Source organism: Fukomys damarensis, unplaced genomic scaffold (genome assembly GCF_012274545.1).
Source record: "Fukomys damarensis isolate Sample0158 unplaced genomic scaffold, DMR_v1.0_HiC HiC_scaffold_39, whole genome shotgun sequence".
In the NCBI taxonomy this organism is placed as follows: domain Eukaryota; kingdom Metazoa; phylum Chordata; class Mammalia; order Rodentia; family Bathyergidae; genus Fukomys; species Fukomys damarensis.
Genome location: NW_022900951.1, coordinates 62,805,325 through 62,819,946, shown reverse-complemented (window position 1 = coordinate 62,819,946; position 14,622 = coordinate 62,805,325). Strand labels below are relative to the sequence as shown.

At 33.4% G+C, this 14,622-nt stretch overlaps 1 protein-coding gene across 1 annotated transcript in view; it reads right to left on the bottom strand.

The window, feature by feature from the left end:
• Positions 1-7,376: 7,376 nt before the first annotated feature.
• Positions 7,377-14,622, bottom strand: part of Tbx22 (T-box transcription factor 22) — a 10,284-nt gene continuing 3,038 nt past the window's right edge. The window contains exons 4-8 of the mRNA XM_010641339.2: positions 13,682-13,856; positions 12,557-12,721; positions 11,867-11,931; positions 11,323-11,408; positions 7,377-7,990 (exon numbers count right to left, since the gene is read on the bottom strand). Coding sequence (XP_010639641.1) covers positions 7,377-7,990; positions 11,323-11,408; positions 11,867-11,931; positions 12,557-12,721; positions 13,682-13,856 — 1,105 coding nt within the window. The remainder of the gene's footprint in view (positions 7,991-11,322; positions 11,409-11,866; positions 11,932-12,556; positions 12,722-13,681; positions 13,857-14,622) is intronic.

Here is a 14,622-nt window from a genome sequence, read left to right as displayed (position 1 = left end):
AAAAAAAAAAAAAAAACTACATTAAAAAGAAAAAGTGCATATTTCTTTTGTCTGCAGATGACATGATTTTATATGTAGGAAGTCTTGAAGATTCCACAAAAAATCTGTTGGAACCAATAAGCAAATGCAATAAAATTACAGAATACAAACTCAAAATACAAATATCAGAAATGTTTCTATATGCCAATAGCAGACTATCTGAAAAGATAATTTCCATTTTAAAATAGCTACAAAAATATACCTAGGAATAATTTTCACCGAACAGGTAAAAGATGTCTATAATGAAAATGATAAAACATTAAAGAAATATATTGAAGAGGCTATGAATAAATGGAAGCATATTTCACATACAAGACTTGAAATAACTATTCATGTTAAAATGTCTATACTACACAAAGTAATCTATAGATCACATGCAATGTCTATCATAATTTCAGTTCAATTTTTGTTGTTGAATAGGCTTTTATTATTTATATGTATAGTATTTTCTCTATCCATTCATGGGCATATACTAAATGCCTATCTTAGCTATGGTGAGTAGTGCAGATGTAATTCAACATAAACCTGGGAGATGTTATGTTAGCTAAGATAAAATAGGCACAAAAATATAAGTACCATAAAATCTCATTACATTATACTTTGAACAAATTGTTCTCCTAGAAGCAGAGAATAGATAAATAGTTACCAGTGATTGGTGAAAGTAGAGGTTTTGAGAGGCTGGGGATAGTTTAGTCAATGAGGATAAAATTACACTTAGAAGGAATATGTCCAGAAATCCTACTGTACACACTACAGTCACATTATTTACCAGTATTGTGTCATATATGAAAACATAGCTATAAAGTAGGATTTTGAATGTTCTCACCACAAAGAAATGATACATGTTTAAAGTGATGGATAAGCTAATTACCCTCTGATCGTTACGCAATAAACACAAGTAACAAAAGAGCACACTGTATCACCCCAAAATGTACAGCTATTATATGTCAAAATTAAAAAGTGGGAAAATCCAACAGTTTTTCACAAGAATAGAAAAACAATCACAAACTCTTAAAACTACTGAAGGGACAAAATAACCAAGACAATCACAGTTATAGTTAGATAGATTTAATATAATCTTAGTAATCAAAATATTCCTAGATTTGGGTCCTTGATTTGAGAAATAATCTTGATACATTAAAAAACATTGAGAATATATGGCCAGCATTGTGTAGACATACATAATGACTAGAAGTCAAAGTGTAAAATGCTTGTGATTTTGGATATTTTAGTGTTATTTGCTTATTGTGTTTTTAGTTTTTAATACGACACATATAAACTTCCAAAGTTAGAAAATAAATAAATGTAAATTAAAATATACTATTCTTCCCTTGCTCATAGTCTAGTAAAAGAGACATGCATATGAACAACAAAACTAAATTATAATAGGTGTATGTGAAGTTCAAATCCTTGTTAAAATTGCATTTGACAGTCATACACACTACTCACTGGAAAATCTGTATCTTGACTAGCCAAGAACTCCAGACAACTGTCCTACTACAACACGTGCACAGACGCAGGATTAATTTATCCTAATTGCATATATAAGGTGCCAGTTTCCACAGAATCTTTAATAATGTGACATCCCACCTGCAACCCCCACCTCACTAATGTTAGAACTGGTGGTGATAAGTTACAAAGTGATGATATTTTTGCCAAACAGTTATTTTTCCTGCCTATCATCTTGATTTGAAGAGAAACTAACCTGGGTTTTGGAAAACATAACTGCTAATCTAACAAACATTATTTGGCTTGTATACACGTTCCCTTAAATAAAACCAAATTCAAACTCTTTGTATGTGCAGCAGAAACTTTTCTATTTTGACTTAGATCTTATATAAACTTTGCCTCTTCAAAAGGAAATCTATTTATTAGTGTTTCCATGAAATTTTTCCCTAAATCCTACAAAATTCTATAAGCAATTAGATAATTAAACAGTATAATTTATAAGATGATTAGAAAATATTTATGTAGTAAAGATATACAAAAATATATTTCAGGCAAATATAAGTAAAGATAAAATACTAGAGCACTAACACACTAACATTCTTTAAGAAATGACCATAATAATTAAAAACAGACTATGTGAAATAATATATTTAATAAAAAATTGTTAGAGAATTAACTTTTATTGAATACAAAGTCATGATGTTTTCTACAACTGAAATATTACATTAAATTTATCATCTGCATTAGTATATGATCTATGTCCAAAACCAAACATTTGCTCTTTTATAGTAAAAAATTTGATTTAAAAAGTTTGATGATACAAGTTGTAGTATAATATCGTTTTTCTATTATATTCAATTTTCAATGCTCTGCAGTCTTTTAGCCCTTGAGTAGATATGTAGACACATTTTAACCAATTAGAAAGATTCTGTAACTATTCTTGCTACATTGGCACACTATAATGTATGGTTATACATTAATGTGCAGGATAAATTTATAAACATGAATATTTGAAACATTGAAAGGAAATGATACTAGCCTCTTTTCATTTTAATATTTTATTGAAACAACATGTGAAAAGTTAGTCAGCCCTACACATGTAAATAGTTTTTGATATAGCCTATGTTTCAAATTATATATATATAGTGATAGATAGATAGATAGATATCTGTTTTATGTTGTCATCAGAACATTGCTCATTTGTACAATTTTAATACAAATTATTGTTTAATTGCAGACCAAACCTAAGCAGATTAAATGTGTATCAATGTAACTTCCATAAGTACTTAACCTATACATTTGGTTTGTTTTAAACTGCTAAAATAAACATGTTAAATTCCAGTGAAATCAACTGGAAAACTGTTGCTGTATATCAAGATATGGTTATTTTGGCTAGTTAAAGTTTTTCTTTTGAGCACATGGGCAACATATTAAATTGCAGAAAAATATTATACTTTTACACTATCAGTTCAATTCAAAAAGCATGGTATACACAATTAGACATTTCTAAGTGTATTTAAATGACTTTTCAAATAAATATTATAATTAATAGTGTAAGTACACAATGAGTAGGTGTAGGTGTTTTTTGTGATGTCTGTTTTTAGAAAGAGATAGGAAAACATCACCATAAATTATTTAAAAACAAAACTAAATACCCACTGGACACACATACGCACACACACAAAACTGTGACATCTGGGATTTATTAAACTTCATATTCAGATAATCTCACTTGTTAGTGAGATTCAGTAAGTGTAAAATGGCATGTTATCCTATTGCATGCATGAAAATATAACTTTATTGTCTTAAAGCATTTAAATTTGGTCAACAGCAATATGCAGATGTGTGCAAAGTATATTTTAAATTTTACCCAAAAATTTTCTTTCAGCCATGTTGCAACTCAGCCAGAAACACTCACTAAAAGATCAGAAATACTTAAAAGAAGTATTACCAGCTTCATGTGGACGATAATTTCCTCAACTGCGCATAATAGAAATGATTCAGAAAATGAAAAATAAATCTATAACTTCCAAAGTAGACGCTTGTTTTTACTTGTTGTTGGCACTGCCCCTTCTCGAGCTGTCAGTACATAGGACTCTGATGGATTATTCACAAGCTGATTGTAATCATCCAATTCTTTTCATGCTACAGACATGCTTCAACCTCCCTGAAGAATGACATCATATACATGCCAAGCCTATATGTAGAACCCATACCTAATAAAAATAAAATGTAACAAATATCTCTCTTCAGAGTTGTAGTAGCAAATAATCCTCTTCACTTTTATAATATAGTGAATTGAAAGTGATATTAATAAATTTGAAAGAACTAACTTTATGTAATATAACTATACGTTGGACATTAAAATGTAATCTTCAGGTTTTAGGCATTCTGTAGCATTAAAAGAATTAATAGTATTAAATAATTTGATGTTGAAGTTATGTTGCTTAAAGATACATATTGGTCTTTAAAATGCAATGAATAGAGGACTTATTTACTTAGATGTATGTCCTGCAGCCAGTTTCAAGGTTTTTTTGGTTTTTTTTTTTTTTCTTTTTTTGGTACCAGGGATTGAACTCAGGCCTTTGCACTTGTGGGGCAGGTGCCAGAACCACTAAGCTAAATCCCCAGGCCAGTTTCTTTTTTCTTTTTTTTTTTTTTTTTTTTGGTACCAGGGATTGAACACAGGTCCTTGCGCTTGCAAGGCAGGCCACCGAACTGCTGAGCTAAATCCCTGGCCACCACAGTTTCAAGTTTTAAGTGTTTTAATTCAGCTGGACTGACCATTCCTGACCAGGAACTCTGACTACTACCTTCAGTTTTACTGAGGATTGTGCAAAGATAAAGTAACATTTGCTCATTTCCTGAATTAGTGTGCAAATTTTATAGCTGATGCAGTTTATTTAAAGGTTAATTTGAGCAAGTTATATAACTACATCAGGTTAAGAATTAGATTTATAAATGTAGCCTGTTGAATGAAGATGTTTTCTTTCAAAAGATGTTCATGTACATTTATAATAAAATCAGGCATTAATAGGGATTTTAAGTATTAGAATTGGAAATCTTTTAACTATCATTTGTCCACTTTTGTTTGCGAACAATTTCTCACTGCCTAACCAATTTGTCTTATGATATTTACAGGTTTTTAAAGGAAGCATTGAAATTAGTTCATTTAGTTAAAAGTGGAAGGATTTGTAGTTTTTTATTTCATAACTACAGCCACAACTTACCACATTGAGTTTTGTACCAGTTTGTTCAAAAGAAAATGGCATTAAATTTAGTTGCACACATTTCTGTGGATAAACAATTGGCTCAGAAGAAAGGATTTCTTACTGGACCTCATGAGGTTTAAGTCTATTTGTCTATGAAAATTTCCCTTCATTACTTCTTCAATTACAATATTATATATCATAAGGTCCTAATGAGATAATTGACAATGTGCAATAGGAAGAAAAGGGCTAAAGGTGTAGGGAAAGTGGGAAGGGTAGGGGAAAGGTAATAAGGAAAAAATATGAGAAAATGAAAAAATGGAAATAAAGTGTTTGTAAATGGGGAGAGGAGGAGGGGGTGAAGGGAGGGCAGGGACAAGGGGAAAAAATGAGAACCAAGACCTATCATGTAAAGGTACAGGATCCCAATAATGAATGTAACTGTACTGTATACCTAGATTGTACCAATAAACTCAATTTTTTAAAACATTACATAACAATTTATGGACTTTACATAAAATATGATAAATGTCCAGCTTCTACAACTTGAAATTTTGCCTTTTTCCACTGATCACTACTACTAGTGGAATTCCATATTACCAGCTTTATGTGAGGAATAGACAGAAAAATTATCTGAAATACAAATCATAGGTGTAAGTACTCTGGATAAGGATCAAAATGTATAATTAATAATGTGAAATAGGAAGAAAAAGCTCTAAAGGGATAGGGGAAATGGGAGGGAAAGTGGGAGGGAAGTGGGAGGAGAAGGGAAAGAAGGGAAAGGAAAAAATATGAGAAAAGGAAAAAATGGAAACAAAGACTTTGTAAATAAGGAGGAGGGAGGGGTTGAAGGCAGGGAAGGGGAATGGGGAAAAAATAAGAACCAAGATACATCATACAAAGGTATAAGTTCCCAATGATGAATATAACTATGTTTTATACCTAAAATGTACCAATAAACTTAATGAAAAAATTAATACTTTCTTAAATAATCATTAAAAAATAATTCAGAGACTTTCTGAAATTTTTAGTTAAGTATTTTCTCTTGCTGATTACTGAAGTTCTTTCATGTAAGCCCTCAAAATAAGCTTCATTAATGACCTGTTATTGCAGCTTCAACAAGTCATAATTTATTTGACCAATTAAAGTTACCCTACAGATTTCCTTATTCTGACAAAAATGAAGTGTGCTTGTTGCTTTTAATCCTTAGCTACATAAACCTAAGCCATGCAGATTTTATGCCTCAAAGACTTTTGAAACGGAGACTAGTTGAAACCACAAATATTTCATCTTGCCTAGAATACTTTGTTTAAGTGTAACCATGTGCTGTTTTATACATAGGCCCAGAAATGAACGGTACAAATTTTTATTTAATTTTTTATGTTTGCGATACATAATAACTACATTCATCTTGGGGATGTGGTATATATACATATCATATCTTTATCATTTTACTTCCCTTTCCCATAATTATAAAGCATATATAGTAAGGTATGTTTATAAGAAATACTTAATATTAAATAACAGCAAAATTAATAATATCCTCTTTTTAATACAATTCAGGAAATTTAGAAAAAACACTTCAGGAGATTTCTTAGTATCTCAAAAGTCAAGACGGGCCTTTCTGATATGAAATGCTCTAGCTTAATAAAATAGCTAGAGTTACTGGCATAACAATTAAAATGATTGATCTTAAAGATATACAGTTTACATATAGTTATGATTCAAAACTTTTCAGAAATGTAGGACCTACAGTAAGGAAACTGTTCAACTGCACAAAGTAATATTTTATTGTTTTCTTATATTGTGCAGACTAATTTATCATGACTGACATAGGAGACTGCATCTAAATTCTAACAATGTTCCTATTCATTGATGTGTATGCATTCTCCTCCTTCAACAGTAAAGTCCTAGTGTCCTTTGAGAAAGAAATTCACTTGTTTTTTAAATAGGGTATAACATACCAGGTTTGCTAAAGGAATAAGTAAACAAACTTCAGCTAAGAATGATATAAAAAGAAAAGGAAATAAAAGGTCAAATTTATTTAGATGTTTTGTTTTTCATTTGAACTTTGTGTTTCTTCAGGAATAAATACTCCTTAGGCTACAGAGATTAATAAAAATAATACTTGAAAGTTTATGTCCTTAATAAAAGTTTATGACCTTATTTACATTTTAAAATTGAGTTTAGTATTTTCTTCAACAGTGGAGTATAAAGGTCTAAAAGTACACAAATTTTCTTCTATAATTACTAGATGGGTAATTATAATTAAGCCATTTTTCATAGAGAAAAGTAAAATTGTTTCACTGCTTTGAAAGGAATTATATCCATCTTCTTTTGGTCATTGTCAATACGTAAAAGACGGGTGGCATAGCAAACTGGCTATACTATAAGAGACCCCGTAACCTGGCAACAATTTTCACTGATGGGTTATATCAAATAACGTTTATTGGCTATTTTATTTTGAAGCCCAAGGCCACTGTAATCTGAGATTCTTAGAGGTAACATTTGGCACTATGTGTTCTTTGGTAACATTTGATAAGACACTTTAAATGCATAAGAAAACAATGATGGGTGGTAATGCAATTTTTAAAACCTAATAGCTGCTGATATTTCTTAGGCTACAAATAACGAAAACAAGTGCTTACATATAATTGTTTTAAAAATGAGATTGTTCCATTAAAGGCAATGGTTGATTGTTGGATACCAATGAGTATGATTACATTTTCCTTGTGTAAAAGACACTTGACTGTTGTCATTTCTTTTGAGATGGTTGGCAGCATTTACCAGTCTAGACGGCATAGAGAAGTTGTACCTATAAAAGCCATAGGAAGGGCGAAATGAGCAACAAAATGCTTCCCGGGTAATGGGGTTTGGTAGAAAAATATTACCAGGTGCCTGTATTCCATATAACATTTGACTGGCAGAATGAGCTGCTTGAAGACACTGCTCATTGAAGTCTTCAGATGAAGCAATTTTTGAACTGGTAACCCCTAAGGAAGATAATGTAGGCACTTCCATCATGAGGGGGGCTAAAGATTGAGAACAGTTGCTGCTTGATAGTTTTTCAGAAACAGGTAGGACAAGAGGTTGCTGTCGCCAAAAATTAGTTGGGCAAATCTTGTAGCAAAGGGGCAAGTTAATATTGTGCAAGTATGTCTCTGGACAGGTCATTCCAAGGGCGCTTGTAGGTAAGTGAAATGTAGGTGGAGAACAAGGTGGAGAAAATAAGGGGTTCAAAGGAGAGGGAGCCCCTTCACTAGAGGCCACTGGAGATGAGCCACTGCTTCCACCTGTGAATGATAATTCAGTCAATGAACAATGAACTTGATGTTCTTGCTGAATCAGTATTATATAAATCGCCATCCCTGTTTCATGCTTAGATTAGCTTTCCTTGCAAATTCACATTTCTTCCAGCTTTCATTGGAAAAGACATTCCTCTGACTGAAGTTGAATAGTTTCTATATTACTACTATCACTATTACTTTTGCTACATACTGTGTATCATATAATGAACATTCACTATGATCAAGGACTGTATCAGGCAATCGAACCATATTTATCCAAGAATTACTACAGAAGAATACCAATTAGCCAGGAACAATGCTCTGTTCCCTGTAATCCCAGCCACTTTGAGTGCTGAGCTGGGAGCACTGCATGTGAGGGCCAGCCTGGGCAATTTATTGGGACTTCTTCTCAAAAGAAGAAAAGAAATAATCCCAATTATATGTCATTAATACCTTATGAAAAAATAGATTTATTTTGTTTTGTTGAGAGAGAATAAATATCACTATGTAATTCAGGCTGACCTTGTTTCAATTTGTGGCAATCCTCCTGACTCAGGCTCCTAAGTGCTGGCATTACAGACAAACTAGCTTTTTATATTTAAAAGCCAGATAAACTAGCTTTTTATATTTAAACTTTAAACTTTACAAAATTATATTTAAATGAAGTAGTTAAAATAATTGAACATCGGTTGTGACTTTATAAACAACTTCAATCTGATAAAAAAATTCAAGAAAATATTATTGCATAAATGAGAGCAACACATTTAAAATCATTAGCTTTGTACTCATATGAGAATATGGATGGCAAGACTTCTGTGGTTCACTACATCAAGAGGTGAAGACAAGTTTGCAAGTACACTCAGGTAAAAATGAAAATATTCAGCTGGGCGTGGTGCTGCACGCCTGTAATCCCAGCACTCAGGAGGCTGAGGCAGGAGGGTTGCTGCGAGTTTGAGACCAGCCTGGGTGACATAGTGAGTTCCAGGTCAGTCTCAATTACATAGTGAGACACTGTCTCAAAACAACAAACAAAAAAAATGTTCGGAGTTTGATATCCAGGGATCTGTTATATTATGGTTGCCCAGTATCTACTAAAATTAGGGATAATTATAAGGTTTAGAAAAATCTAGCTTTTAAATCTTATTTTTGTAAACATTTGAATTCAATTAGACAATTGGTTATTGACCAGATTTGATGAATATGTGGGGGGTTTGATGTTACAATTTTTAAGTAATTTTTTGTATAGATACAGCCTATTCTTTCATTAGCAAAGTAGCAAATATATTTCTTTTTTTACAAGTTGAGTACATTCTGGACATCTTACCTGATTAAGAAAACAGTGAATTTTATGAAGGGAGGGCAGGGGGATGGGGAAAAAATAAGAACCGAGATGGTTTATGTAAAAGGTGCAAATTCACAATGATGAATGTCATTATATTGTATACCTTAAATGTACCAATAAAATTAGTTTTAAAAAACTGAATTTTAAATTATTAATTAATGATAATCATTAACTTTTTTTATAATCCTTAACTTTTAAAACTGATGCACAGTATAATGACTTGGATATTTTAAAATAGAACTACCTATATTCTATTGATTACAATGATATTGTGTAATAAGTGCTCAAATATTTTATACAACTCCAAAACCATATCAAGACAGTCAAGCCAGTGAGATATTTCAACAAATGATTAGGCTTGAGTTTTTTCACATTTTAATTGGTTGATATGACATCATACAAAATTCAACCTAATGGGCCGGGGATTAGCTCAGCAGTGCCGCCTCCTGCCTCACAGACACAAGGTCCCGAATTCGATCTCCGAAAAAAAAAAAAAAAAAAAAAAAAATCAAACTAATAATAATATAAATGATCAGATCTGATTACTCTTTAGACATGCAACTTTAATGGTAAAGACAAAAGGGAAAAAATTCACACTTCTTGCAAATAAAAATTCTGCTTATTGTTAAAAATCAGAGTAAAAGAAACTATACGTTATTTTACCAGAAAGTCTGCTTTATGTAATTATTATCATTATTATTTAATAATTTATAATAATATACTACTTGAGAACAAATACCTTGCAAAGTTTAAAATCATTATGGCAGTTAAATTAGTTGTGAAGCTGAAAGAGAAGTCTGTACAATCTCAGTCATATGTGGAATACAAAAAAGTTGATCTCATAGAAGTTGAGAGTAAAATGATTGTTGTCAGATGCTGGGGAGCGTGAGGTGTGGCAAGATGGGGAAATGCTGATTAATGAGTACTGAATTACAGTTAGACATGAGCAAGAAGCTCTTTGTACATAATAGGGTGACTATGGATAATAATGTACTTTACATTTCAAAAAACTGCAATACATGATTTGGAAATTGTTTGCCCTATAAAAAATAAATGTTTGAGGAGATAAATATGTTTAAATTGATGAAAACACTGTGCAATCTATACATGCATCAAAACATCATAAGATACCCCATTAATACATATAATTTTGGTTCTATATATAAGTTAAAAATTTAAGGGTTAAAAAAATTACAAATAAGAATAAGTTATAGCATACATGCCAAATTTATCCCCTATCTTATTTATGTATGGCCTGTGAGCTTCTTTGTTGGCTTCTTAAATTTAACATTTTTATGTTTGTTCTATGTTCACAGTATTTATCTTTGACTTATAGTTTACCTTCTAAGAGTAGTATGCTACTTCACATAAAAGAACTTTACAGTGTTACACTTGCATTCCTTTTCCTAGTTTTAATATCTTGTTCATCATATATTTTATTCTGCATGTTATGAACACCAGAGTACTTTGATTTTGTCAGGTATCAAATGTTCAATGATTTTTTGAGAGTTTGAAAATATATATCTGTTTACACAAATGAATTTTGATGACAGTCTTATTTTCAGTATTTACTCATAGAAAATTTAGAGATAAATTATGTAATGTAAAGAGAACAATTTTAAAATGTGTTGAATATTTATCATAAAACCTAAAATATCATTTGTATAGCTAATATATATTTGCAAATCAGACCACAAGAAGGTTGTGAAGATGAGACAGTGAGATACTGAAGAATCCAAGTGAAATCTGGGAGTAAGGTTGTGAGATAACTCAAAGACAGATACCAGCAAATACACTATTTCTGCAGTTCTCTCCCTTCATGGCAACTCTCTTCCTTTTTTGCCTTTTACTTCACCCAAGTAAATATATATCTACTTGCTTTTAAATATATATTTACCAGCATATACTAACCCTCTAGTGCATTTTGCACAAGAGTCTGGCTCTTTCTGGTTCATTAATAGGTAAAAATAAAACCAAATTTTACAAGTTTGCTTACTTTGTGAGTCTGCACCAAAAGTTTTTAAATCAAGCATGACAGAAGGCCTCCATGTGTAGCTCTCTAAATGTCCATCAAATACACCCCTAAAAAGAGAGATTCAACTTTCAGCAATCCTAGAATGCAATTAGTAGAAATAGTCACTTATATTTATAAACTTTTGGTATCTTTTAGGGTCTTTACCTGCAATATTTTTCTTTTATAGCTAGACTTCTAAATAAAATTCAAATATAATAGTTTAGAAAAGCAATATGTTAAAAGTAGTTAGGGGAGAGAGGAGAGAAGGCAAGATTTTGGAAACAAATCTCTAATCACCTTTTGTTCTAACTCCTAGTCAAAAACTTAGAAATCTCCATCTCTGAGCCACAGTTACCTTATCTTATTTATTTATTTTTGTTTGTACCAGGGATTGAACTGGGGACTTTCTGCTTGTGAGGCAGGCAGCAGAACTACTGGGCTAAATCCCCAGCCCCACAGTTTCCTTATCTTTAATACTTGTGAAAAGGTCTGCACAAATACTCAGTCTGACTGTTATACTACTTACTTGTTTCTTCCTGGATCTCTAAATCCTTTAGCAAAAGGATTCCTGTCTATTTTCAGTTTGGTAATCTATAAATTCAAAAGAGAGAAATAGAAACTCAGTGTCCTCAATAACAGCACTGTCACCCTTGCTTATAATAGTTACAACAGCTACACAACACTGAAACTTGTTATGTGGCACTTTGAATAAACGTAAATATATACATAATTCAAATTTATGATGATTATCTCTTGGCCCCTTCATTTTGTTCCCTTTTATATCAGAAGAATCACGTAATTTATTATCAAATTTGACTTGATAATGAAATAAAGCCATGATTTTTTCAGTTGTTAATAGAAAGTAAGGAGGTAGATATTTCTCAAATGGGAAGGGAATCAAAAGATGGAAGGAGGGGTAGGGGATAACAAAAGAATTAAGATGTGCTATGTACATGTACCAGTTCCCGGGCAGGGAATGTAAATGTTATGTACTACACACATGTATGGATAGAATAATATGAAAACATATAGAGATAGAGGGAGAGAAGAGGGAAGGGGATTAAAAAAGAATTAAGATGTGTTATGTACATGTACCAACTCCCCACAAGGAATGTAAACATATACAGCAAACATGCACAATAAAAATTAATGCAATCCTAGAGTGCAGCTTGCCTCTTTCCCAAGTTCCATCTTGTCTGGCACTTGGCCAGCTTACCTGCTGATTTTGGTAAGCTGTCACTGTGGTGAATTCAGTTTCTTTAAAGGAGAATGTTTTAACCCCTTCAGCAGGCAGGCATTGAATCTGGGACAAGTCAACCCTGCTATTTTGCTCCATCACATGCACACGAGGCTTGTACTTATGCATAGACTGCAGGATGATCTGGGGGAAAAACGGTCCAATATTGCCAGAAAAACTGGCTCCACTTCCCAACACTGTTCTTTGCTCATGGCCACCCCCAATTCTGGCACATATAAAGAAAGAGATAAGACTAAACCAGGGAAGATCCGGTAACTGCATGTAAGGAATTTTTCTGTGCCAATTGTTTCTGCACAGAGCCCCTCATGGCTGAGGATTTCCAGAGAAAGGTACCTCAGAAACAATAGACAGCAGTGACTCAAATTTCAGATTGGGGCCTTTGCCTGCTTCCAAATGTGCATCGCCAGATAATATAGAAGATTCATTAAGACCTGACCACTTGCCATAGGCTCTTCAAGCAGTACCTGATGGGTCTAAATGTGGTGAACAACCTTCTAACATTTCCCACCTCCTAATCCTGGTAGCTTCCCTCTCTTCTTTTGTGGCTGTCACAGCACCAGGATGGGCAGGGCAGAGGCAGGAATGTTTGTAGGGTAACAGCTCAAGATCCATGTGATCTAAAAACAGGAAGGGACTGACTTTTTCATGAGAGCAGGTTGTGGGGGAAATGTCAGGCAATATTCTGGTTCTCTAATTGCATCCTCCTTCTGCACTATATCAGAGGTGTTCACCTAGCTATTGTGTGAATTCCAGGGAAGGTAAGAACCCACCATGATTACCGTGGAGGCCAAAGTGCCTACCAGCCCCAAGAAGTGTTCACTCCCACTCTCTTAGACCAGGAATTCGGTCTTAAGGAGATCTCTTTCAGGCTTTAAAGTCCTTATTCCTACCATTTTAAACAGCCAGCACTACCAGGAACCACAGATTTCATGAGCCCTTCATTATTTCTTTTACTCATAGGCACAGAGTGTATATGGTTCCCAAAGTCCTTTTTGAGACAAGCTTCTTTGACCTATCTAGGATGACCTGTGGGCAAAAGTCTTGCAATCTCCCTTTTCAGAGGGAAAGATTGTGTCCACTTACATGACCTTTGTCATCCATCTCATTATTAGTGAGTTTCACTCGATCAAAGCTGATGATCTGCTGCATCCAGGTCTCTCCTGAGCAGGGAGAGTCCGGATGGATGTAGAATCTAGGAGTGATGCAAGAATGGTCCGTATTCCCAGCTACCATCCACTGTGAGCTGTGATACACATATCTGAAAAGGCACGGGGTTTGGTATTAGGCTCAGCCAAACAAAATCAGGAGCATGAGAGGCCAGCTTCCTGTTTCTGGTACTAAGCCCTTCCCCAAAAGTCAGCCCTCTGATCCCAAAGGCAGGTTGCAGAAGATTCATCTTCATTTCCAAAGAGCCTTCAGGAGCCAAAACAAAACAAAACAAAACAGTAAATAACCATGTTGTGAAAATGTGACAAAGTGGCAGGACAAGTAAGATATGAGATTTTCAAATCTGGTTTGTATTTACTCATGGAAATGGCAACAGAAATTTACCTAAGCCATATTAATATGCAGCAAAGCCAGAAAAAAGCACCAGCATTGGCAAGGAGCATCAGAGAAGTGAAAGGCTGAGCAGGGTATCTGTCTCGCCTGCTGACACCACTCATGGTCTAAGCCGTTTCATCAGTAAGGTTTTTCACACCAGAAAATTCCCAGGAACTGCACCGCAAGCGGTCTTGGGCTGATTTGCTTATCGTTTCCAGCCTCAAAATCTCAGTTGTTCTTTTTCTTAGTGTTTTTTTATTAGTATATATATTTTGGTGAAAGGCTGAGCAGGGTATCTGTCTCGCCTGCTGACACCACTCATGGTCTAAGCCGTTTCATCAGTAAGGTTTTTCACACCAGAAAATTCCCAGGAACTGCACCGCAAGCGGTCTTGGGCTGATTTGCTTATCGTTTCCAGCCTCAAAATCTCAGTTGTTCTTTTTCTTAGTGTTTTTTTATTAGTATATATATTTTGTGGCATT